At 40.6% G+C, this 26539-nt stretch overlaps 1 protein-coding gene across 3 annotated transcripts in view; it reads right to left on the bottom strand.

Moving 5' to 3' along the window:
* Positions 1-26539, bottom strand: part of MIGA1 (mitoguardin 1) — a 61009-nt gene that overhangs the window by 21400 nt on the left and 13070 nt on the right. For all 3 annotated transcript variants that reach the window (XM_090049186.1, XM_090049185.1, XM_090049187.1), the window contains 2 exons: positions 25627-25750; positions 5264-5364 (listed from right to left, as the gene is read on the bottom strand). In XM_090049186.1, the coding sequence (XP_089905312.1) occupies positions 5264-5364; positions 25627-25750 (225 nt within the window). The remainder of the gene's footprint in view (positions 1-5263; positions 5365-25626; positions 25751-26539) is intronic.

Raw genomic sequence — 26539 nt, 5'->3', positions numbered from 1 at the left:
AAAGATATTCAGGAAGAATACTAGCTCACACCCTGCCCCCAAGCTGGTAATGTACAACTCCAGGAGGAAAAATAGTTTGAATAAATCACAGTACAGCATGAAATACCAATAACATTTAATACAATGTTATTTGCCAGAATTTTCTGCAGTACTGGCTGCTGCAGCCTGAGTATTTTTCAGAGACAGAAGTCAATGAAGATGTCTCTACAAGAACTCACTCATGCCTCTGCATAAATCAAAGAGTACCTGGCTGTTAGGTACATCCTTGTGGAACTGTCAGTCATACAACTATTGATATGTACAAGCCATATCTAAGATGAACTGTGCCCCATGCTAAAATCCTGACTAGTTTGTTATCGGTAGGTGGCTCAAGTCCAGTTTGTCTTTAGATTCCTTGTATGCCATATTCATATCCTTTTGTTTTAGTGTGGCACAGCGTGGCAACCTGGTTTTGAACCTGCTCAGCTATCCCCGATTCCCTCAGATAGAATTAGGTTTCTGTCTGATTCTAGGGCTTCCTGTATGTTTTTGTCTCCCCAGAACAGAAAATCCAGAGTCTCAGGACAGCTCCAGCTGGAAGCATGGCACAAGGCTAGAACAAAATGCCTGATTCTTGGAGCATACAAATGGTTATAGACAGTGCCAGCTTTTAGATAGGAATGTGGCATTCGATCTTTGTGACCTCAGAGAAGCACAAGGCATGTAGGTAAACAAAACAGCCAGTTGGAACAGGGTGCAGTCAGAGGGAAGCTGGGGAGCTGCCAAAAGGTCTGCAGCACAAACACAATCACACAAATATTACTATACTTTAATTTACTGCAAAGGTGACATTACTGCCAAAAAACACACAACAACAAATCACCAGCTACATTATAATAAAATACAGTACTACATAATTGCCAATTTATTTACGTCAATTAAATCCAACTTAAAACCAAGTCAATCAGCTATGGACCAAGCTGTAGATTTCAGAAAGGGTGCCAATAGCTTTCCTAGACATATAGCAGCTAAGAAAAGTACTCTCCACCTCTAACACATCCCTGTAACAGTGGCCTACCTAGTTGAGTGTAATTAGCAGGGATCCAGGTTTTTGGTTTGCTGCCGAAAATTGCACATTTTCCTTTTAATGGAGAAAGATGTGGATTTTCCCATGTAATGGACTAAAACATGGATTTTCCAGTGTTATGGAGAAAAATACGGGAAACCATGGGTTTCACCTTGCAGGCTGGAGGAGTTCCAGCCTGCAAAGGGCTAATTACGACTGGGCAGGGGGAGGAGGATGGCGATCAGGCAGAAGTACCACGTGCATGTGCATGCATGCGCACATGCACATGGCAGCCAGGCAGCAGTGGAAAGCAGCTCCCTGCAGGTAAGTCCATGGGGCCGGGCAGCAGGGGAACGGGGGGGAAGGGACATAGGCCACGTGTTGGGTGGGGACAGGCAGGTGCACAGGCCATGTGAGGGGAAGGGCATAGGCTACACAGGTGGGGGGGGCACATGCCCCCCAAGATTTCTTGTCCCACAGTGGGGTGTAGGACTCTACCCAGGCCAGACCAGTTCTGGGCAGGAGCTGCCTCCATGGCCATTACCACCAGGTGAGGCACCCTCTGCCCTTCCAGCAGCACCAGGGTGCATAACTCTACACCACTGGAACTGCTGTGCCTCACTATAGTGGCACAGCACTCCCTCCAGCACTGGCTCCTGCTTAGAGCTGATCTGGCCTGGCTGCAGCCCTGCACCCTACACCCCACTGTAGGTAGAGAAATCTTGGGGGGCACATGCTTCCGATGCCTCCCCGCCTTCCCCACACACCCACTCCCTGTTTCACATGCTGGGAGCATGGGCAGCGGGTCAGAAGTGAGGGGCACAAGGAGGACTTGGGGGCTGCAGGTTTGGAGTGAGGGGCATCAGCAAGGACAGGGAACTATGGGTCAGGAGTGAGGGGTGCCGGCAGGGCTGTGGAGTGGGAGTGAGGGGCACCAGCAGGGGCACGGGCATATCAGGGGTGCTCAATGCTACAAAACACCAGGGAGGAACAACCACAGCTGGACCCATGTTCTGGTGAGTGAAGGGGTAGGGACAGCTCTGATTTTCCATTATAAAATAGCCAAAATCAAATGCCAAAATGTATAGATATTTAGAATTTATTATGGTGATTGAGGCACTGGTAGGCTTCCAAATCGCTTTAAACTTGTAAATATCTCTCTAAAACACTGTATTCAACTGATACCATATATAGATCTCTATAGATCTATCTATATCTATATCTAGAGAGAGATAAGCATTTCATTTTAATCATGGAAAAATGCGGTTTTGGGATTTTTTTAATCAGAGAATGTGCAGTTTTTAAACTGAGAACACCAGGATCCCTGGTAATTAGTAAGATTGTAATCAAGATCTGTAAACAGGATAGAAGAACAGTTTGTTCCTTGCCCGGTGAAGAGTAAGTAACAGCTGAGAGACTCTTCCCCCATGCATCATCCTAGACCTTTCCCAAATATTCTTCTTTGTCTTGGAAAGTGGAACAAGGGAGAAGGGTAGCTCAGCAATCTGCTATTGAGTGTGCAGCCTCTATCTAGAATGTAGAGCCTTATAATTTCATTCCAACTCCTTTAAAGAGCATGGCTTTTTCTGCATCAGTTTTTACTAATAGTTGAAATACATGGAATAGTAGTACAGTGGTGTGACTTGGTTCCCTTCCCAAGGGCTTGCTCTTCAGGAAATGAGTGTTTCAGCCACCAAAAGTACGGCTGGTCTATACCACAGCAGTGTGCAATTAGGGAGGGCTGTCCTGAGATGCACCCTGCCTTCATGACCTCCCAGACTATGGTAGATAGAGTAGTTGGCTTTGTACAGTACTTTGTGAGCACCTGCCTTTCAGGAGAGCTATACTAAACTGGCTAAGATACTTTCAGTTCAAGAGATAGTACATGTGTAGAAAACAGTTCATGTCAGTATGGTTCTCCCCAAGACCATTCTAGGATAAGATAGATATGCTTGTTGTTTTCTTATTAAGCCTCTGCAAAACTTTCTTTTTAAGAGGCAAGGAAGCAATTCCACCCATCCCTTAAATGTGCCATATTCCAAAGTACCACTGTACCATCTTCCCCTTCAAAAAGCACTAACCTCAGGTTCCTAAGCTATCATCTCTTCCAGAGAGCTCTGCAAAACAGCAGACATCACTGCAGTAGCATGACAGCTGAGCTATCTCTGCCCTAAATTTAAGATTATACAACCCTTCCCCCATTTAGAAGCTAGAAATACTGCAACTCAAGTTTCAAGCTACAACAGGAATATGTTAGGCCCTTTAAAAACTGTCAGTCTTCTTTCAGGACGTGTGAAAAGGCAGCAAATTCTGGTATTTCTAATGTAGTGCAAAAATACTGTCAATACACTTTGCAGTTACTCAAACACCAAAATGCCTTTATTATCTTTTTCTATGCAAAGGTTCTCACTATAAGACCACTTACAAGTCAAGATGACTCATAACAAGATTATCAAATACCATTTGACCTGTGGTATTAGTCTTTTCTAGAGCTGTTGTACCATCTTCCCCCAAAGCCTGCATCCACTTAGAGAAACTCTACAACTGGAATGTGGAAGGAGGAAATCTTTGGGTATAACCTGCTCTTTATTCTCACAGAAGCAACTACAAGGAAACAAAATATATTCCAATACACTTTTAAATGTGTTCCTGTGAACTTTTGTTGGTCCCTTGCCCTTCAGGGCTCCCTCTTTTAATAATTAGCTTATTCCTCATGCAAGATCTAGTAGGTTACCCAAATGAACTTGTACCATGGCTGTCTACCTTCTAAGTATGCCCAACGCCCTGGTATGCCCCACCTTTGGGTATCCCACCTCACCCTAAAATCCCTGGCCATAAGGTGCCCCACTGCAACATGCCTCTTAGGCCCACCAGGCTCCCCTAACACTGCAGGCTGTGCTGCCCCACCTCGCTCCCTGGGGTGCAGAAGGGGAAGCGAGAGGGAGAAGGAGCCCAGGGCCCCCAGCTGCTTCTGCAGCTGAAGCAAAGTGGGGAGCAGTGGCTGGGTAGAAGCCCAGGGGTGCCAGTTGGGCAGCCCAATTTGTACCATTTTCTGTGCTTTTGGGAGGAAGGGTATTAAATGACCATTAGTGACTTCAAGGACACCACATTGTGGATACTGAATTTTCTTCTACATTAAATTATTTTAGTTTTAAAGTAGAAAAAAAAAATCTTCCCAAAAGGTGACATACCCTTGAAATCAGTCTTGTCAAGTCACTGCATTCCTGCCTGTTAAAAAGAAGATACAAAAAAGCAGACTAGATTCTCTTGCTTCCTGTAAATTGGCATAAATAGTGGAAAAGCTCAGGAAAAAAAGATATATAGGGACATTTTGTACTGTAGCCTCTCTCAAGAACTGACAAGAGTTCACTTAGCTGAAATGATCTTTGATAATGTTCTCATCCAAATCACAGGAAAGGCAACTAGTCTGGTAGACATTATTTGCTAGAAATAACTTTTAAACATAACACTGAATGTTATTTTGAGGTACTTAACTCAGGGAATTATAAAAATGAGAGAGAGGGTAAAAAGTGATTAACTGCAACTATCTTTTTTTATGAAAATCCTCTCATTACTAATTAAGAAGTATTAGCAAATTAAAGCTAAGAGGTGACATTCAAACAACCAAAGGTCAAATGACTTCTTTAAGTCTCCTTTGATTTTCTTGTATGGAGGGCAGAAGGGGGCCAATTCCACTTTAATGATATCTTCTCCCTGTAGTGCCAATAAAACTTACTAAAGCAGGTAGCTGTTTTAGAAAATTCACTGCACAAATGAATGTTCTTCTCCAGAAGCCTTTTGATTATAGAAATGTGGCACAGGAAAAAAGCAGTTAATAGTTAAATGGATTGGTATGATCCCACCTAATTTTGCTGCCTCAGTAATCTGAATTTTTATAAGTGGTTAAAGCCGGAGAGCCAGGGAAGGCTGCTATTTACACTATATGGCATTCATTTTTAACAGGATTCAGGAAATAAGATAGCAGAAGTGGGGGAGCACTTTAAGTTCAGAAGCGACATGTACATGTGATTTTAATTGCATTATTTAATATACTAGCAAGTTATTTGCAGTTATACATTTTCACGTAATATGCAATTTATTTTCTGCACAAAATTATTAGTGTTTTTAGTTTACAATAGTGAGTAACTAGGAGTCTTCTATTTACTTTGATTAAAAACAGAGACTCTAGAATTGTTAAAGAATCCTTCAGACTCTTACCTCAGCTGCTGAAACAAAGGAGTCTGTTGATGCAATGCTCAATGTATCTCGCAGGCAGAAATCATCGGTATTATCCTTCACAGTGATGTCTGTATCTTTATCTTAAAAATGAAAAGACTGTTTACTAGTTTGCCATTTTCTCTGTCTAAATCTCCAATTTAGCAGTTAATTTTGAACTTAAGTGGATTTTTTTAGAACGCCTTCCTTTAACTGTGCAGCAAGATCTTAGATACAGTATTTTTGCATATAAAATTGATTAAGCAACTTATGATGCAGCAAATTCATTGACAACTTCATACTTACTAGAGTACTGGTTGTGGCGAGACACCTAGAATGCTACATACAGTCGTGTGTAAAAAAAAAACTATTGTATCCTACTTTAATTCCTCAACATGTGCGTTTGCTAAATTATCTTGCTTTTCCTGAGAAGGTGGCCTTGTAAGTGCTTCAACTACTTTTACAATGTAAGAAAATTTAATTGGAAAAAATAAGGCAAAATTTCGCTATGGGTTTTGTCTCTTCCCTGACTCCATCAAAGAAATCTACTACATTGCTAGATTTATTTAAAACCTCAGCTAAGGCTTAATAAGCCTTTCAGTAATAAATATAGTAACCAGGAAATATTACTTATTTTACCCAAAACAAAATTAGAAGCTGAATTTAAAAAAAAAAAAAAAAAAAAAAATCTTAATTGGGTTCATCTGTTAGTTTCTAACTGTCAAATCCTTCCAAGAAATACTCAGTAAATCTTACTGCAGGTTTTTTATTTCTACTAATATATAATTTTTTTATATACGATTGATATTTCAGTGATATCTTAGTAGCTGCATTTATAAGGAAAATAGATTGGAATTCTTGCTAAACAGAGACATTCAGTATATATATTTTTTTATATGTAAGTGTACCCTCCCCCCATGCACTTTTTGTATTTTATTCAGATGGATCAATCATCAAATTAAATTTAGGTTCTTTTTCCAACCAAGGTTGTTGTTTTACCTTAGATTTCCCTTTTCAGTAATCAAAACATCCCTTCTCCTCCATTCCCCCAAAATGCCTAGAAAATATTTCTATTAGCATGTAAGTTTGGTTGAAAATCCTAATTGTGCCTAAATCACACTTATTTAAATCTACAATAGATTATTTCAATTTTCATTTACTTTCAGATTTTAAGTCGCTATAATCCCACTAGTGTCTATGGTTTTGTCTTCATGGTACAGAAGCACCTTCACAGAAGAATTAAATTCATAAGTCATTAAGTCAGACCTTGGCTTGATGTGGCTCATGCAACACTCTCACTGGAGCACAAGCATTTATCTCGAGTTACTTTACCTTCAGACATTACACATATACTGTTAAAAGTCTGTTTCATTTCCAACAGTCAGCAGCGACCAACTTCTCAATGTCATCCAGATCAGTTACTATGGCAATTCTTTATAAAAAAAAAAAACACTATTACATACCAAAGTGGCTAGATGCCAGCTTTATTGGAACAGTTTACTCATCAGCTGAAATGCTCCAATCCACATAACTCCTATTTCAGTGATTATAGTTCTATTAGTTATAGCTTTAAAACAGCAGTTTAAAACTCATGCAGAATATGTATCTGTGTTTGAGAAGGCCTTATGAGGAAAATACTAAAATTCTGGCCAAAGATTTTGCTATGCTGCATTCAATTTTAGTTAGACTGAGTACAATTTTTAATCACAATTTCATTGATACACATTCTAATTCTCATGTTAGATACTTTAATTTTATGGCTTCTTCTCTCCCTGCTAGCCTACTTTTTCTTTGATGGAAACAAAATTATTGCAACATTCTAGATGGATTGTTCAGGCATCAAAAAAACCCATATCCTGTACTAGAATTTGTAGAACAGGGGGTAGCAAAAGTTCCCAAAGTGTGGTCCACAAAGTACTTGCTGGAGGTCTGAAGACAGCAAGCTTTGTAATATGATGCTGCCTCCTCCTTATTTCTAGCTCATAATATGCATTAATTCCCACCTAAAATTACATTAAGTGTGTTATACTATTACTTTTCTACATAAACAATTGCTGCAGCTGCAACAGCTCTGTGGAAGGGAGGGTTGCAAGTAGATAAAGTCTGGCTGCAGAATTTTCCGTTCAATCTTGCCTTACTGCAGAATTGTTTTCCAAGTTAAACTTTCCATTAAAAACAAAGTTTTTCCTCTCTTGTTATTGCGAAAGAAGACCCTAAAACATGAACTGAGACGAAGCCAAAGCTGCCTTGTGTTTCTGATATACCCAGGTCTTCAGTCTGTAAAAACTGCATAGAGAATCTGAACTGCCCTATTCATGTTTGTAATGTGAATTCAGTGACCTATTGATGACAATGCAAGTGTCAATATTGTTAACCATTTCATTACATACTGAATATTTTAGCAGGAACCTCCAAATGGGCCTAATTCTCATGTACACAAAGACCACTGTGGAGTCATTTTATTGTAAGTGACACTCAGGCATACTGAGGCATTTATCTCACAAAAACAAATGCCTCCAGTATCTTCTCATGTAAAAAGTCCCAATAGCACTATTACCCTCCTCACTATCCCAAGATATTCCTTGACAACAGCTACATAGTAATGTTTATTTAAAAAAAAAAAAAAAAAATCTCTGCAGCCCACTGAAAACTAAAAATGAATAAATAAATAAAATCTTAATTTGACATTATGCATATTTTTTGTTGTTCTCACATAGGGAGGAGTGATAGGAATTACTAAATCAATTAAGTAAGAGGAATAATGTAATTTAAACTATTTTTAATGAAAATGGAGCAGCATCGTAATTTCCAGTTTGTTGCACCATGGTGCCACAGAACAGATACAGAATTGACACAAAATTTAGTTTTAACTTGCTACAAAGGGTCACGGAGCCTTGGTGATGCGATTCCGAAAGAGAGGGGAAAAAACCAAACTAGCCTATACTATTGAGAATCCGAGGTGTCACAAAAAATCCCTGTATTAATGTGAAGTCCACATTATGGAAAAGTTTCAGAACCACCACAACAGAAGAAAAGCGTTCTAGGACTCGAGATGAAGGTAGAAATGAAAAGTTTGGTCATTCTGGAGTATTTGTGCTCCTATACACTTTGAATAGAACATATTACAATCATTTTAAGTTTTTAAATTAAACCAATAATTGGCGACACGTAGGGGAGATCGGCCATGCATCCCCTGGAAGCGCGAGCAGTAAAACTGGAAGTGCTGGCAGAAGTGATTGGCTGCTAGGGGACCCCGCTGGTCGGCAACTCCCCCCCAGACTTGGGAGGCACCAGTCGTCCATGAAACCGATAAACTTTGCCAACTTGTTGATATTTGGACACTGGGGGTAACATTTTCCAGAGGAAAAAAAAAACCTAAACAAATTTTAGCACTGATGCAGTTTTTTCTAAAAAACTGACCCTTGAGCAGATGACTTCCACCAGACATAGTACCTGAAATACTATAGCCATTTCAGTTTTTCAGTATATTTTACAGGACTTTTAGTTAGAGGTTTTGTCAGCAGTTTACTAGTTTTATTAGCAATTTACATTTTTAAGGTTTCCCAGATTGTAAGGCCGGAAGGGACCTCAGAAGATCATCAGGTCCAGCCCCTTGTACCAAGCAGGAAAGATAACTGTGGTCAGGTGACCCCAGCCAGGTGACTGTCCAGTCTCTTCTTGAAGATTGGGGGAGTTGCTGTTCCCCTGAGCACCACCAGGAGTGACCAGAAATAAGAGTCACAAGCTGGCAGGGGGTAGGTTTAGGCTAGATATCAGGAGGTGCTACTTCATGGTCAGGGCGGCTAGGGTCTGGAACCAACTTCCAAGAGAAGTGGTGCAGGCTCCTACCCTGGGGGGTTTTAAGAGGAGGTTAGATGAACACCTTGCTGGGGTCGTTTGACCCCAGTACTCTTTCCTGCCATGGCAGGGGGTCGGACTCGATGATCTCCCGAGGTCCCTTCCAACCCTAATGTCTATGAAAATCTATGAAATCTATGAAATCTCCAGGGTGACTCCATCACCTCTGGAAGGAGCTGATTCCACAGTCTGGACACCCTGACTGTGAAGAAGTTTTTCCTAATGCTGAGCCTGAATCGATCTTCCAGGAGTTCGTGGACATTACTCCTGGTTTTCCCCTCAGGTGCCCTAGTGAACAGTTGCTCACCAAGGCCTTGATGTGCTCTCCTAGCGTAGTGGTAAGCTGCTACCAGATCCCCTCTCAGCCTTCTTTTCCTCAGGCTGAAGAGTCCCAGATCCCTCAGCCTCTCCTCGTATGGCTTGCCTTTTAGGACTCTGATCCTCTTCTTTGGACTCTCTCAAACTTGTCCACAGCCTTGTTAAAGTGTGGTGCCCAGAACTGGATGCAGTACTCCAGCTGCAATCTCGCCAGTACTGAGTAGAGTGGAAGAATCACCTCCTTGGCTTTCCTGGAGATGCATCAATTGATGCATGCCAGAGCATTATTTGCCCTACTGGCTACAGCATCCCACTACCAGCTCATATTCATACTGTGGTCTATTATTACCCCCAGGTCCCTTTCATTTGTGGTGCTGGTCAGTTTGGTACCGCAAAGCCTGTAGGTGTGTTGGGGGTTGCTCCTCCCAAGGTGGAGCACTTCACTTTTTTCAATGTTGAATGTCAAGCAACGTTGGACTTCAATAGCAGTGCCATTATTTGATCTTTTCATTAAGAAATACTATTTCTGAATTCCAGATGATTTCCTTATTTAAAGATGTGCCAACCAAGACCAAATATAGTTGTCTATAGCAAATTTTGTTATGCGAGTTAAAAAAAAATCTTTACCCTGATTGCCAGTTTGATTCTCCCACACTAACCAGCTGGTATTGATATTGGTATTTAACAAGATCTCTTGCTAATTAAAGATCATACAGTTTCCAGCCTCCATTGCAGGTTAATGCAGTAAGATGTTGTAGCAGTACCTTGTGCATGCTCTAAACTGTAGAATTTCCTGAAAGTTGTTAGATTGCACATTGGTAGGAAGGAACTAAAAGTAAGAGCATAAATCACCCTGCTCTCTGGTAATCCTTGACAAGCAGCTCAATGGCCTTACTACTGAAATGTCGATAAATTATTCATGTTGGATTAAATTAATGTATAGGAGATGTGGTATTTAGCATCCAGATAAAACAGGACAGGCTGCTTTATAAATTCCTAAGCAAAACATATTCTTTCCTCCTAACCAAAAAGGTGGATCTAGAACGATAACTAATAAAGACAAATGTTACTATTTCACGTTGGAAAAAAATCAAAAGACAAAATATTTTTCAAGTTTATTTTAAGCAACAAAATGGAAGTTTCTTTATTAGAACTGCATGTGAGCAATATAACTAATCTACAACTGAAGCAATAATCATAACTGAATTTTTAAATTGTGCACATAAGATTTCATCCATAACAACCTTTTTTATCATTTAAACTATATGGATTATGGGAGTTTTAAGTTTTTACACACAGAAAATGCATGAGCTTTTTACTAATAAAAGACAGGAGACACATTTTATGACATTTAATAGCCATGCTGAAGAGCAGAAAACTCAAACAATCTTCTGATTTTTGTTTGGATATATCACTTGCAAAGAGTCTCCACTAAAGCCAAAAAAAAAAAAAAAAAAGCCTGGTCAAATATTTCTGGCCCTCTGACTATTACTGCCTTGATCTTCTAAGATTCTTTTAGCCAAGCAGGTGCTTACTGACACCAAAACTATTCAGAAAACACTGCATTATGACAGTGTTAGGGCAAAAAATAAGTTACAGCTGAAGTGCATTCTGTACAAGTGTTGAGAACATTACTAGATACAAGAACATGAGAAATAGAGACAGTAGCACAAAGAAAGTCCAGGAATGAACAGCTGCTAGAAAAACCCGCCCACTGGAGGCTGCATCTGCTGGTTAAGTAGACCCAAGTTCTCAAGTAGTCTAATACCATAGTTATTTTATATGCTTCTCACATTCTATTTTTATTTGAGAAGCAATGGATTTTTAAAGACCATCTTACCTTCATAAAGACATTGAGGTCAGTTTTGCAGATGTTCTGTTGACAAAAGTAACAGCTATAACAGGGGCAGGCAAAGTCTGGCCTGTGGCAGAGTCCATTTCCCAGCAACCCCTGACCATATCCCTGCAGCTGGTTTCCATGGAGACAAGGTCCAGCAGCACTGGCACGCCAGGCAGCCGGGCAGGGAGCTGCTCCAGGGCTGGGATCTTGTAGCCATGACAGCATGGTTTGGAACTGGAGCAGAGCTGCAACCTGCTGCCCACACACCCTGGGCAGGGGCGTGCAGGCAGTGGAGCACGGTGTTGCTCCAGCTCTGGACCATGCTGTCACCACTGCAAGATTCCAGCCTCAGTCACGGAAACCCCCCCAGCCCAGTCACATGCCCTGCAAGCACTCCACAGAAACCCTCGCCCCTCGCTGTCATGGTGGCACCGCTACTGGGTTCTCTATGGAAACTGGCCATAGCAACGCAGGCAGAAGCTGCTGGGAAATGGAGTCTAGCTGCCAGCTGGATCCACCACTTTACCCACTCCTAAGTTAGAAGCCTTACATAAAAGTTACTGTCAAATCTATTTTATGTCTATTTATTTTAACATTATAACCCGAGTATTTTCAGGCCTCAGAGCTGATCCTCTGAACTCCCAAAGGAGTAGTCCACACTTCACATGCACCTTTGGATCTAATAGGGTGCAAGCATCAAGTATTTCAGTATGAACAGGGTGGTATGGGGAGTGTTTTCATGTACATGTTTGTGAAAGAAAGAACATGAATATCTGTGTATAAGGAGTTTACTGCAGGTTAAAAAGATTAGTCTTTAATGCTGCACAGTCTGAGGTTATTTTTTAAGCTGGAGAGTTTCCTAGTTAAAGTCTTCCTGTGAAAGTCCTGTGACTTGCGCTCCCAATTCTCCCAGTAGGATAGGTCCTGGGGGTAAAAGGTTAGAGAGGCAAAGCAGATCTTTTAAGTAAATATAGTCAGTTCCACAGAGAACTCTAAAAACTAGAGAAGCAAGATCTGTGAGCTGAGATTAGACCAATTTATTGTTGGGAGAGTTATTAAGCTACCAGGCACAAAAAAAAGGCCTTCTTCAGGTCTGGAAAAGAAACAGATTTAGCCCAAATTAAATGATAGTTAAAATAATTAATATTGTACCTGTCTTCTTCATAAAGAAGCTCTCTCTACAGCCTTCCTAAATGCTCCCCCAGCTTTCTGCTTTTCTTTAGACCCTGCTGTGACCATTTAATTCACCCCCATCTACAGAAACAATTGCTAGACCCTGCATATTCTTAGCAGTTAGCATGCTCCTGGGTATACAGTTAGTCGGTGGTGTCGGCATTATCCCCAGGCTTGCGAGCGTGCTCCAGGAAGGGGGTAGGCCGGATGTGAGGCACCCCCAGGGAGGCACTTGAAGCCTGGAAGGTGGTCGGGCACAGCGAGGCAGGTGGCTCAATGCAGGAGCACCCCCTACTGGCCTGCCGCACCTACAAACTCTTATGCCTTTGTTATAGCAGATAGAAGTGAAAGTGGTTAATTCCTGGAGTCAGAGTTGAGGAACTAGTACAGTGGCTATCACAGGATCATAGGAAAGAAGTAGAACTAGAAGGGACCTCATAACATCATCTAATCCAGCCCCCTGCTCAAGGCAGGGCCAACCCTAACTAAATCATCTCAGCCAAGTGTCCAGCTAACCTGCTCTTGAAATGATGGAGATTCCACAGCATTGCTAGGTAGCCTGTTCCAATGCCTGACCACACTCACAGTCAGAAAGTTCTTATTCTTCAGCCTAAATTTCCCCTGGTACATCTTGAGGACATTACTTCTAGTCCTGCCCCCTGTAGCCAGAGAAAAGCCCATCTTCATCCACTCTATAATTACCCTTTAGGTACTTGAAAACTATTATCAAATCCTGCCATAGTCTTCTTTTCTCCAAACTAAATATCCCTTGTTCGTTCAGCCTTTCCTCATAAGTCTCGTCAGAAATCAGACCCCTGATCCTTTTTGTTGCCCTGTGCTGGACTTCTTCCAAACTGTTCTCATCATTCTTGAAGCCTGAGACCCAAAACCGGACACAGTACTCCAGGTGAAGCCTGACTAGTGCTAAGCAGAATGGAAGAATTCCTTTGATTTGGAAATGACACCCTTGTTAATACAAGCCAAGGTGTTGTTGTTGGTTTCTTGTTTTGTTTTGTTGTGGGTTCTTTTTGTTTTTGCAGCAAGACCACACTGTTGGCCCATAGTGAACTTATGGTCCACCATCACCCACTGGTCCTTCTCTGCAGTACTGCAGCCTAACCAGTCATTTCCCAGTCTGCATTTGTGTATGCAGTTATTCCATCCCAAATGCAGGACTTTGCACTTGTCCTTCTTGAATCACATCATATTGACTGCAGACTATTTCTCCAGTCTATCCAAGTCATTTCTAGTCCTAGTCCTACCATCCAGAGAGTCTTCAACTCCATTCAAATTAGTGTCATTTGCAAATTTGCTAAGTGTGCACTCAATCACATCATCAAACTCATTAATGAAGAGGTTGAACAATACTGGACTCAGGACAGACCCCTGGGGAACCCCACTTGATACCTCCTCTCAGCTAGACACTGAGCCATTAAGAACTACTACTCACCAAGTACAATGATCCAACCAGTTATGTATTCACCTTATAGTACTTTTGTCTAGCCATAAGAACTGCCATTTACTGGGTCAGACCATAGGTCCATCTTGCCCAGCATCCTGTGTCACACAGTGGCCTAGAGTGGATGCTGAAAGGGAGAGCGAACTGGGTATAACTACGGTTTTTTCCACTGATCCTCTCTCACTTGCAGCCTCAGGCATTTAAGGTCTAGGAACTTCTGATTCCTTAGCTTATTAATGAGAATGTCATGAAAGACAGTGTCAAAAGCCTTGCTAAAGCCACTGTTCTCCCCACATCTATAGCACATGTCACCTTATAGAAGGAAGTCAGGCTGTTCAGGCACTACTTGCTCCCTGTGAATCCATTCTGGCTGTTCCTGAGCACCCTGAGCTTGGGGAGATGTTCAGTTTCTCTAGGGAGAGTCTCTGCTTGCTCTGGAGAAACTAAAAGCATACAGACGTTCATAATTTTTCTTCCAGATTAAAAGTGGCCACTCTGGAAGAAAAATAATTTGGGAACAGCTTAAGTGAAGTGGCTCTCTGGAGAATCTCACTCAGGAGACTGATCTTCTGAACAGGCAGCCAGTGTGATTTGCTGCTTCTCTATCTCCCTCCCCCACTCAAGCTTTGGGCTGGAAAAGCCCAATGCTAAAGCACTTAGGGGGCATGCTCTTCTCCTGGCTTGTTCCCTAACTGAATCGCACTGAAGCATTTGGTTGCAGGGAAGCATACAACCATTCACCCTGCCCATACTTAGCTGGGCTCCAACACAACATGGGGGAGGAGAAAGGCTGGAGGACTTCGTGAACAGCACAGACCCTGTCCCCACCTACCCTGACCCTAATGATTCCTACCTACCTGCACTTAAACCTGCAAAGCATTCTGGGCTGCATGCTCTAGGGACCCCTGGAGGCCCAGCATCTGCACTGTAGGCTCTTTGCTTCTCTGTCTGAACTTCTGTACAGGTCAGTTTTTTCCCCCCTCAGGAAAACCAGAGTTGTCCTGGATGATCTGAATGTGTGCAGCTAATATTAAAATCTCAGCGAGAGAGGCAGGGCAAACAGGTTTAGTACAACAAATGGCACACCTTAACTCCTGTTGGTTGCCAGCATTTCTGAATTCTAATGAAATGAAAATATGCTTCTGGCATGTGTAGTAAACTGAACTTTCATGTCAACTGAGCTGCCAACTGAAGAACCAGGGCAGTGATTCAGTGGAATGGTGCCAAACTGGCTAGAATGGTTCCAAGTGAAGCACAGCAAAGGAGACCACATGAAACCCTCCTCTCTCTGTTGCTTTTTTAAGGACAGCAGGAAGCCCAAGAGCTTTTTATATCGGGTGCCAGAATCTTCCTTGCCACCTGCTCAGAAAAACACATGTTTGCAGACAGTGACCTTACTCCTGATGCAAGGAAAACAAGTACTGTTACTTAAAATGTAATCTCTCTGGACCATAGAGACTGTCTTTTGTATTCTCCATTTGCATAATGGGGTCTTGGTCCACAGCTACAGCTCCTAGATATTATATTAATCTGTTATTTTTAAATTAAAGTAACACCAACTTTTGACCCATTTCTCTAAATACTGAGAGAACTATATTTAGTAAACAAATTTGACCCTAATCTATGTGCATTAAATATTAGGGCTGTGCGAAACATCATCGTTTCGTTTTGATGTCCATTTTGCTGTTTCCAAGGGACAGTGTTTCACTTTGTTGTTTTGTTTCGTTTCATTTCAAAGCACTGTCCGGTTTCGTTTCATCGAAATTGTTTCGTTGTTTTGACCTTTTGCCCACAGGCTATAATGGGGAATCATGAAAATGCCCAAAACTTCGTCACTTCTTGCCTGATTCGGATGACAATTGCAGGGATGTTAGCCCCCTCTGAAGGCATGAAGCCTGCCAAGTTTCAAGGAGATAGGTGCAGAGGTTTTTCAGAAACCGCAGCTCAAACTGCAAAAAGCAAAACTTGTGACACTTTCTGGCAGCCTCCCATCATCCGGCACGCTGACCCGGGAGCCTGCACCCATGGGAGGGCTGCAGGGCTGTGCCGGACTCCTCCCGGGTGTGTGGGCCCCCGGATCTGCATGCCAAATGACAGGAGGCTGCTGCTGCCTGGGACCGGCACTGGGCGCAGCCTGCACCCAGTGCCAGGGAAGACTGATGCTGCCACTGGCCCCAGGGAGCAGCAGCAGCCTCCTGTCATCTGGTCTGGTGGCGGGAGGCAGGGGAGAGCCAGGACTGTGCTCCAAGCGGCTCCGCAGCTCCATGGACCTCAGCCCGGTGGCAGGAGACGGAGCGCAGCCCTGGCTCTGCCCGCTTCCCACTGCCAAGCTGCACTCCATGGGGCTGTGGAGCCCTCATTTAGTTTCGAGTGCCCTCATTTCATTTCAAAGCTTTTTGTTTCGTTTTGATTTTGCTGTTTCCAGCTTGAAACACTTTCAAACAGCTTCAAAAGGAAATACTTGGCCAAATTTTGCACAGCCCTATTAAATATGAGCTTGTCATTTTTGTTTCTACTATTGATTCTGCTTGATGTACGTGTAATGAATTTTTCTGAAAGTGCCAGTGATGTACATATGTGATATACATATACAGCAAGGCTCATTTGGTTGGAAGGTCTGCTCTTTCTGGATTTACTTATTCTCCTTTAAAAATTTAAATTTAACTCCTCTGTGCATCATAAACTTTTCACCAAGATCTCTCAACAAGTTTAGTGATCTCATGAGACTCATGTATAATCCAAATTTACATTGGTGATTTTCTCCCATTCACTTGGATAGTATAACTGCAATTACTGATAGGTAGCCAGTGGTGTAATCTCTTTGATAAAATCATATTTGATTTATATTGTCTCACAGTTATATTTAAACAGAATACTGGGATTGAAGTTAAACAACTGCACATCTTCTTCACTGCCCATATAATTTAAACTGCGAGTGGATCATGAAGCTATTAAAACCATTTTACAGCATAAATAGTTCCTAGATTAGAAAACACCTTACTCACTTCAGTGGAAGCAGACAAATATATTACTTCTTGTGCTTATATTTTTAGTCTCATTAAGACTCCACCCCTTTGCTGCTCTGCCATCACACAATCAAATTTGGAACCTAATGCTGGTAAGCCCAATTTCAGCTATATCAAATTAGCTGTTGTTTGATGCAAGATGCTTCAGCTCTGTAAAGAAGCCTATCTTTGTGTTGTACTATCTTAAGCTCTCTAATATGCTTCCCCATGTCAGCAAGCACATTCCTAATACTGGTTTTCAACTGCCAGTTACGAAGGTAACCAAAAAAAAAAAAAATCCTGTTGCCACTGGTGAGCTGAAAAATCACACTTAAATATTTATACAGACTTACAATTTTTCCATATGGCTGCTTTTCTTTGCTAGATACTGAAGCCAAATAAGTGGGTCCTGCCTGGTTGACAGCTTGAAATCCAATCCAAAAAATACTGCCTCATTTATTGAAGAACGTTGACTTTTCACCATTCAGTGTTTTCAGGCCTGAAAACTGATGTATTGATTTGCCTTCTGTACCCAATAAATTAAATAAATTGAAGTTTATCCAGATCTTTCACAGTTAATTCAAGTAGACTATCAGCATGGCTGATTTCACTTTTTCCTTTCTTAGCTGTATTCTATTTTCCTGCCGCTTAGAAAGCATTGAATCTATTTTTGCCACAGCAAAGTCTCATTTGAATTCCAGAGATGCCTTTTCTAAAATCCAGGCTGTCCAGTGGGGATTTTATAACAGAGTGAGTGCCATGATGACTGCCAGACACCTCTGTCATCCGATTTGAACGTCACTGCCTTTTCTTAGATTTTCCACATATTAAAGACAAGTTTTAGAGTCTAGCCCTACTTCTACCTGTCTTTAAAATGTGGAAAAACTAGGAAAAGGCAGTGACATTCAAAGCTATTACACAGAGCTATTTCCTAGCAATTGGGGAACAACCCAACCATTTAGTGCGATGGCATATTTATGTATTCTGATGCAGGAATGACCCAAAATATGAAGTCATTTTGAAAGGTAGGGAAAAGGAAGACTAATTCTAGTGCTTCCCCATCTAGGGTTAACTTTATTCCTCCAAATTCCAGCCCCAATGTCCCCTCTCCGGAGAATGCAAACAGTAATCCTCAACAGATTTTAAGCAGAGAAGGGTTCTTATCAGGTTGAGGGGTGAAGGTTAAAAGGTTAAGAGATTTTTTTCTCCTCATACCTCAGATCTGTTTTTCACTTTAAGAAACCTGCTGTAGTTAAAATGAATGAGACAGTAACATGAAGCACGAGTAGTCTCAAGTCAGCATAGCACTTAAGTGCATAATCAGTTAGCCCCTAGTTCCCTCCTAAGCAGCTCTGCTAGTTTCTTCTCCTCCACACACACAGCTTACCCTACTGAAGCAGCAGACAACAGAGAGAAATCAATACAAGTACCATTACCAGGAAGTGCTACCTAGGAGCTTTGTATTCTTCAAAACAGATCTTCATTGGTCTTCCAAGAGCTCTGCCAATTGCACGTAAATCAGTGGCCTTGAAACAGTTCAGTCTTTTTGCAGAGATGAGAAACCTCTGCTTATTTTATCAGGAACATCAGCAACAAAATCTAGGAATGCAGGAACGTTTCTAATTTCACTTAATACCAACCTAAAAGTCTGAGATTACCAAGCGGATTGCACTCTAAGGCTAACCACCATATTTAAGCAGTCTTATACATTACATTAAATCACCTTTAAAAAAAATCATTATAGAATGGTATATAATCTTGTATATACTCAAGCGTAATTAATCAAGGTAACAGCCCAGGAACAACTATCCCCACTTACATTCTAAAGCAGCTTTGCAAGGTAAGGGACATTCTATTGAAATGCCTTTTAGACAAAATCTACTTTTGATATTTAGAGAAATTCTTACTAGAGGTAATTCCCGTTTTTGAAAGCCAAAATATGCTATTGATCATCAGTTTGCATAAAACGTCACATAGTTCTACTCCAGATAAAAACAACAACTAACATTTCTCTCACCAGTTCAAGCAGTCATTTGGGCAGTATCGTTCCTCTTGCTACAAGTACACTTACACACTTATAAAGTATACATGCAATTGCATACAAATTATGAAGTGATCCTTTTTTAATAAGGTTATATCTAAATATCAACTGGTTAAAAATTGCCACAATTACTTCAGAGGAAGCAAAAGTAGTTTTTTTTTCACTTTAAGATGAATCTTATTTCTCTCTATCCCATTGTCAGTAAACATGGTAAAAAAAACCTGGTATGACAAAAATGTATATAAGCATCAAAATAGCTAGTATTGAAGGTTTAATATAGTCAATCCCCTCCACACTGCCAAAATATGCAGGAAAATAAAAGTAAAATGGTATACATGAAGTAGTGATCACTGCTACAAAATTACAGTGAAATATAGCCTGGTACATACATGGTTCCATAGTGTACAAAGTTATCAGAAGACTGTCGTTCCTCACTTGCATTACTTCAGAGGAAACATTTAAGGCTTGATGTGTCCCACAGACCTCAGTGGTCACTCTCCTGCGTTTCTGTATTTGTGCCCTTGTGTACAGTTGGGTGCCAAACCATGTAGTTGCTGTGCAATGATCACTGATGTACAATGATCCCATTTGAAATAACATGAGTAGTAATTAGGAATCCTGGTTATCTTTGTGTTAAATAAGAAGCCTAACAAGTTTAAGAAAATTACTTTGTATTTGCAGGTGTAAACAAATTCTGGAAAAAAAAAAATTCGATCCAAGGTACTATACTGAAGATACTAAAAATATAACTTGTGATAATGATCTCAAGACTATCACTTCATTTTCACAAGCCAAGTCTGACTGAGGACCTAGAAGTTCCAAAAACAGTATTCCACAAATAGTGAAACAGGATCAAGTAATACTTAGACAAATACTAATCCTGTTTTGTTTGCAATTTGGCAGGGAAGGGGAATGATAAATATATGGGTAAACTAATAATAGTAAATATTTATATTTTGGTCTCAATCCATGAGGGCCCCACTGTGTTTGCTGATCTACACATTCAGAAAAAGGGAACCCCTACCAAGAAGATCTTCCAATTCGATGATGGGCAGAGGGACATGATGGGCTGAGACAGTGCCAGCTGACAGCCCTCATGGGACAACATGGTGAGACAGTCTTAGGAACATAACTTGCAAGCATCTGTTGAAAAATTGATGCCATTTTTAAAAGTGTATCCTTCTAAGTGGGATTAGAGATAGGAGATCCAGAGAGAGGGACAAGTCAAAGAAGACACCTGATTTACTAGCAGAATAGTAGTTTTATCTATAAAATCAAAAAAGTGGCAAGAAAAAGGTTTATGTCAGAATTAAGAAGAAATCTCAGTTTTGACCATGCATTTATGATGACAACTGAATCTCTATTAAGAAAGGTCAAGATAGCTCATCAGTAGAAGAAACTGAAGTTGCGAGCAACTAGTCTCAAAACACAAAACGAGTGTATTTGCATCAATAGCATATATTTGCACCAAAAGATAGCATGGTCTGTAAAACCATGGTTTTTTTTCTGCTTATAGCCCAGGACACTTGTTTTTCATTCTTAGGATCAGGTGTCTATTTAGAAATAAAGCACTCAGCACTTATGATATAGATGATATGCCTCTGAATGTATTACATGAAGCATAGTTGATACCTTGTCGAAACCTACAAGAAAAACATATAGGACGGCTGCATCTCCCTGATTCCTTTCAAATATGCAAGAGATAGGCACTGAACATTCCTGCTTTGTCTACATTACTATTTACAACTTTACCACATGCATCTAACAGTGGAACCACACCTGACCCCAGGTATTTTTAAAAACATATTGGGAACAAGAAATACCTATCATTAATGTTATTGACCAAAGGAATCTTTGAAATATCAGTGCCTTTTCCTGTCCTCATTACTCTTAAGGCCACAGAAAACCACAGTTTATCTAAAACAAAAAACGAAGTCAGTCATAAATATGGTGCACAAGCCCAATTAGAAGACTACATGATGGTACAAAATTTGAAAAATAAGATTTTGTGCTTCAAACATTTTTAAAAGGCAATTCACAGGGAAAAATACTACCCAGAAATGGATCACAAATGTGTACATTTACATATTTTGGGCAGCACATAGTTTTTAAAAATGAAAGCTCTAAAAACAAACAAAACAAGAATCAAGGGCACCCAGAGATATCTCACTAGGTTTATCAAGGTCAGATTCCCCAAAAAAGACAACAAGAATTGGTACCTGTATAAAACATACTAATTTGGATGATGGGATTACATGTGCAGTTAGCAAATTTGTGAATGACACCAAGTTGGGGGGAGTTCCAAACACTCTGGAAGGTAGGGCCAGGATCCAGAATGACCTGGATAGACTGGGAAAATGGTCTACATTCAACCAAATTAAATTCAACAAAGGGCAAGTGCAAAGTCTTCCACTTGGAATTCAATAATTGCATGCACAAAGGCAGTCTGGGAAGTGACTGGTTAGTCTCCATACTAAGACCTGGGGGCTTTAATGAACTATAAACTAAATATGAGGCACCAGCGTGCTCTTCAAAAAAAACAAAACAAAAACCAAAAAACAGGCAACAGCATACTGGGTTGTATTAAAAGAAGTGTCATTTGCAGATAAATGGAAGTGGTTCTTCCACTCTTACCTGGCAGAGGCAAGGCCCTCCTGGAGTACTGTGTCCAGTTTTGGGCCCCGCATTTCAAGAATGATGTGGACAGATCAGAAAGAGTCCAGTACAGAGAAACAAAAATGATTATAGGCCTGGAAAAGCATGAGTTGTGAGGAAAGAATTAGGAAGCAGAGCCAACCTGAGCAGGGTGCAGGGACCGGAGCAAATCAGGTTGTGCGGGGCCCTGCCCCAGCCCCAATCCCACGTGCCCTGGATGCGAAGAAACCGCCGGCACCAAGTGCTGGCAGCAGGGGAGCAGGCGGTAGCGAGTGGCCGGATGTGAAGCTTGCGGCAGCAGAGTCACCCTGCCCAACTCCGTGGGGCACCCCCCAAAGCACAGGGCCTGGGGCGGTCTCCCCACACCTAGAGATGGCCCTGTCTGGAAGAGAAGATGGAGTGGGGGATCTGAAAATAGTCTTCAAATACCTGAAGGGCAATTACAGAAAGGATTTTTTCTCTGTGCCTATAAGAGACAGAATTAGGAACAATGGCTGCTGCAGAAGAAATTTAGGTTGGAGATTAAGAAAAGCTTTCTGACTGTGAGCGTGATCAAGCATTAGAACAGGCTACCTGGAGAAGTTAGGAAGTTTCCATCCCTGAACATTTCCAAGAGCAGATAGGACAGACACTTGGCTGTGATGGTTTAGTCAGGGATGCTCCTGCCTTCAGCACGGAGCTGGTTAGGTCACCTTGTGAGTTCCCTTCCAGCCCTACACTCCTATGATTTTAAGAGCCTTTAACCTTCTCCATTCTCTTATACATTTCCTTAACTCTCCTCCTCCCAGAAAGTAGTAATAAAAATGATGAGACGATAATGATAATTTTAAAAGATCCATTTTTCTCAAACACTAAATGTTTATCCTATTTAGTGTTTTTATACTTCAAAAGTTCACACAGTACAGAAAATAACCACATGCCACTTCAAAAATGTTTTCTGATAATAATAAGTTGTGTCAGACAATTGAAAAGCTCCTCCCCAGGGGAGCTACAAAACTCATCCCAGAGAATGAACACTGAAAAGAATGCAATTACTTTAGAACATATTCTTACTAAACAAGTAATACCATAGTCACATATAATAATGGAACATCAGCTTAAAATTCATCTTAAAAAGGAAATCTTTGTTGCTTAATCACAATAATTAAAACACGTTGACATATTCTGCCCTTAGATTTCAACTTCGTGGGCAAGGTTTAAAAACTTATTAACTTTTCCCCCCCCGTTGAGAAAATGGAAATTACAAGTAAACTGACATTCAACATCTGACATTCACTGGCACCTCATGTGCCACTGGACATTTATATTACCGTCATTTCAGGTCTCTGTGTATATATCCAAACTCTTTTTTTGCTTTATGAATTACAGGAACAGGTGTAGAGAAACATGCCAGGAATCAGCCTTTGACCTAAATTTAACTCCCATGTTGCTAAGAGCTTTATTTAGGGGTTATAGAATATCATAAAGCTCAAGAAATGCAGACTGCTGCCCCCTAGTGACATTCAAAATTTAAACTTAAGGCCATAAAGAACTGATCGCAATGTTTTCCACTTAGGTCAGTGACAACTGACCACTGTAGTTAAATTTTAAAATGGCTTAGTTGCTGTACTTTTAAGAACACCTGACATTCATATTTTAAGAATTATTTTTTAAATTAAATTGTGTATTATGGACCACCTCCATTAAGAAGTATGTCCAACAGTTGCCATTTAAGATCTTATGTTTGTTTAATTGCTTGTAACTTCAACCACTTAAAAATCTCAGCCTATGATCTGTGTTTTTCCTAGGGTAAAGGTGAACTTTAAAACAATTCAGCAATTCCTGAAAACAGGGCCAGGAAGGCGATGGGAAGAAAGAACCAGACAGATTTTGCCCATTTTACAAACCTGACAATATTTTCAAGTTTGCTTCAAAAAACTCTAGCACCCCCGTGTGTAGAAGCAGGGGCTATACATTCAGGCCAGGTATAGACATTCAAAAACCCCAAGCCAGAATCAATTTAAAGTTATACCATTTTGTGTAATCAGCATAGTTTAGATTGGTCGCAAGCAGAACACACATTTGCCGAGTGGGGGGGGGAGGGAAGCGGCAGGCAGCCTTTTTAAACCAGTCTATCCACCAAACTTCTATTCTGTTATAGGTACAGACCAGTTTTCAATCATTTATACTGATAAAAATGTAATGTCTGCTCCTGGCCTCAGCAGGAAGTGAGCCTCTGTGCCAGGTATGTTTTATTGTTTGCCTTTTCCCAGTCTTCCCAAATTTCGCCAAGTTAAGACTCAGACTTGGCAGAACTTAGCTGCTAAATATACTTAAAATTCTACCAACACTGGGCATGCTCTAAGCCAGAGCTGAGCAAACTATTGTTTGAAAATATACATGTGGTGTGTTTAAGAGGCACCAAATGCAAAAAGCAAAGAAAGTCTTTCCTACATTCTTTACTCCCTCTCATTGACAGCCAAGCAGCAGCAGCACAGGAGAAGCTGGTAAGGTGCCAGTGTGTGTTATGGAAAGAGGAGGAAAACTGGCATTATCTAGGTAAGACTGCAGATTCAATTAAGGAGTCAGGATGAGAGGACTCGAACTAGGAGCCAGGAGAAGTGAACGCTGGGGAGAACTGGTATAAAAGACTGGACAAGGAGCTTAAGAGAAGGAAGCCTGAAAATGGCTGGACAAAGACTCGTTAAGATACGAAGTCTGAGGAACAGACAGAGAGGCTAGAATGGAAAGGGCAGAAATACTTCTATGCAATACTTTCCACAGGACTTTAACATAAGTAGATGACTGCAATTTTAATACTGTTCTTTTCACTTAGACTGTATGTGTGCACATATATGCACAAAATACATATGTATTTCTCCCACAACAGAAACAATGAGCAGCTAGTATTTTTGTGGGGGGTGGGTTTGTTTGTTTTTGGTGGTTGTTTTTTGGGGGGTGGAGAGGGTTAATAGCCTTATCCACTTCCTAGGGAGAACATCCAAATCAGAGCAACTGCTCTCCTACCACTCTTTCAGGAGCCAAGAGGAGCTGCCAGGTTTTTTTTGTTTTGTTTTTTTGTTTGTTTTTTTAACATAGGAGAGGAAAAGCCCAGCTCTGTTCTCTTCTAACCTGTCTTCTCCACTGCTGCAACACCCGCATTAAGGAAGGAGTAAAGGAAAACCTTGGAGCTCTCCACCATGGTGCAGGTGTCACGCCTATTGGCTGTGGGCACTGTTTATTAGCTTTTAAATTTGTAAACCAAAAAAATATTATTTAAGGAAAAAATTCAACTTGTGATTGTTATACTCTGAATCCTGACTTAATTCTTTGGTGTTTATATTAATGCAGGTACAGGAAGGTAAGACAAAGGAGTTAAATAGCTGAAGGAAGAAGAAAAAGAATAAAAGAAAAATAAAGTATTTGACAACTGAAACAGAAATACTTTCCTACTGTTCTTTCAGTCATTGCCAATAGAATGTTATGGGACCACAAAAAAGGGGAAACTAACCCATCAGATAAATTTAGTGGAATTCACTAATAACTATGGACCAATTTACCTACAGGCAACTGCCAGATCTCATCTCTCTCTCTTGCAAATCTATGCACAATTATTTGTCACAGCCCTCCAATTTTCCCCATTCCCTCATCTACTTCTTTGTGACATTTCAGCCACTGTCATCAGCAGTTTAGATAGCTGAGTGATAAAAGAATTTTGAACCAAGACATTCAACTGGTTATTCCAAATATTACAATGTTCTTATTCTTATTATATACATATCCTTACCATATATATTGAGTTAAGATAAATCCTGAAAGAGATACACACACGTATATGCAAAAAGTAATCCTTCAAGCCAATTCTGATTTATAAATGTGTGTAAAATTTGGAAACTGACTCAATAAAAAAGGTCAGTTGGCAAAATAAAGCTCAGCTCTGCTGTGCGGAAGATGTACTTGATGTTTGGCATATGCAATGTTGGGAGGGGGCACTAATGATGATCCTATTGATAAAAATGTAAAAGTAAGAGAACTTACCAATATCATTAGCTAGGGAAGCAGGATCAGAAGCACCAAGGGTGGCTTCAAACTCCTCCTGGAGACGATAAGCTCTTTGAAGAAGGGATTCAAGCTTATGAATGAATTCAGCACTAATGATATCCTGCAAACATAATGGAATCAGACTATAAGCAAACAGAAAATCACATATTTTTCTAGGGGTACAGGTTGTAGCTGTGTTGGTCTAAGGACATAGGCAGACAAGGTTCTTTGGGTAAATCTGATATCTTTTATTAGACCAACTCAGATAGTTGGAAAAATTCTTCTTTGCAAGTTTATGGGTATAAACATGTGCATGTGAGGTCAGAGGAAGCATCTGCAGTTGGTGCATGCCCTTCAAGTGCAGTTAGTTTTATAATTTTAAAAATATTAAGCTTCAAAGAGCTCATAGTACTCCATTAACTGTCCATTAAAACAGAAGTGAAAAGGGTAATATCAGATAAGATATGCATCTAGGATGCCTAAATTACCAGGCATACATGCCTATTAAGTAAAATAACACCTGCGTTAAAAAAAAATAAATAAATCAAGAAAAAAAAAGGTAATTATTACTACTAACACTTTTTTACACTAGTGATTATGAACACCTAGGATTACTACTAACACTTTTTTACACTCGTGATTATGAACACCTAGGATAACCCAGTGTTTGCTCTGGCATTTTAGGTTAGAATTTATACAAACAAAAGTTAAACAAAGTAAAATTCAATTCTATCTTATTACAGTATTTACAAATTAATCTTTCGTCCCAGGAACAGCTTTTACTGCATAGTTACGGTCATCAATTCTTTTTACATAGGAAAGAAGTGACCCAGGGATTTTCTGTAGGGAACTTGCTGACAGAATTATGATGGTAAGACTGATAGTAGTGGTGGTGGTAATGGTAGTAGTA

This window comes from Crocodylus siamensis, chromosome 5 (genome assembly GCF_052110815.1).
Source record: "Crocodylus siamensis isolate JL-2025a chromosome 5, ASM5211081v1, whole genome shotgun sequence".
Lineage (NCBI taxonomy): Eukaryota > Metazoa > Chordata > Crocodylia > Crocodylidae > Crocodylus > Crocodylus siamensis.
This window is presented reverse-complemented; position numbering and strand designations above follow the sequence as displayed.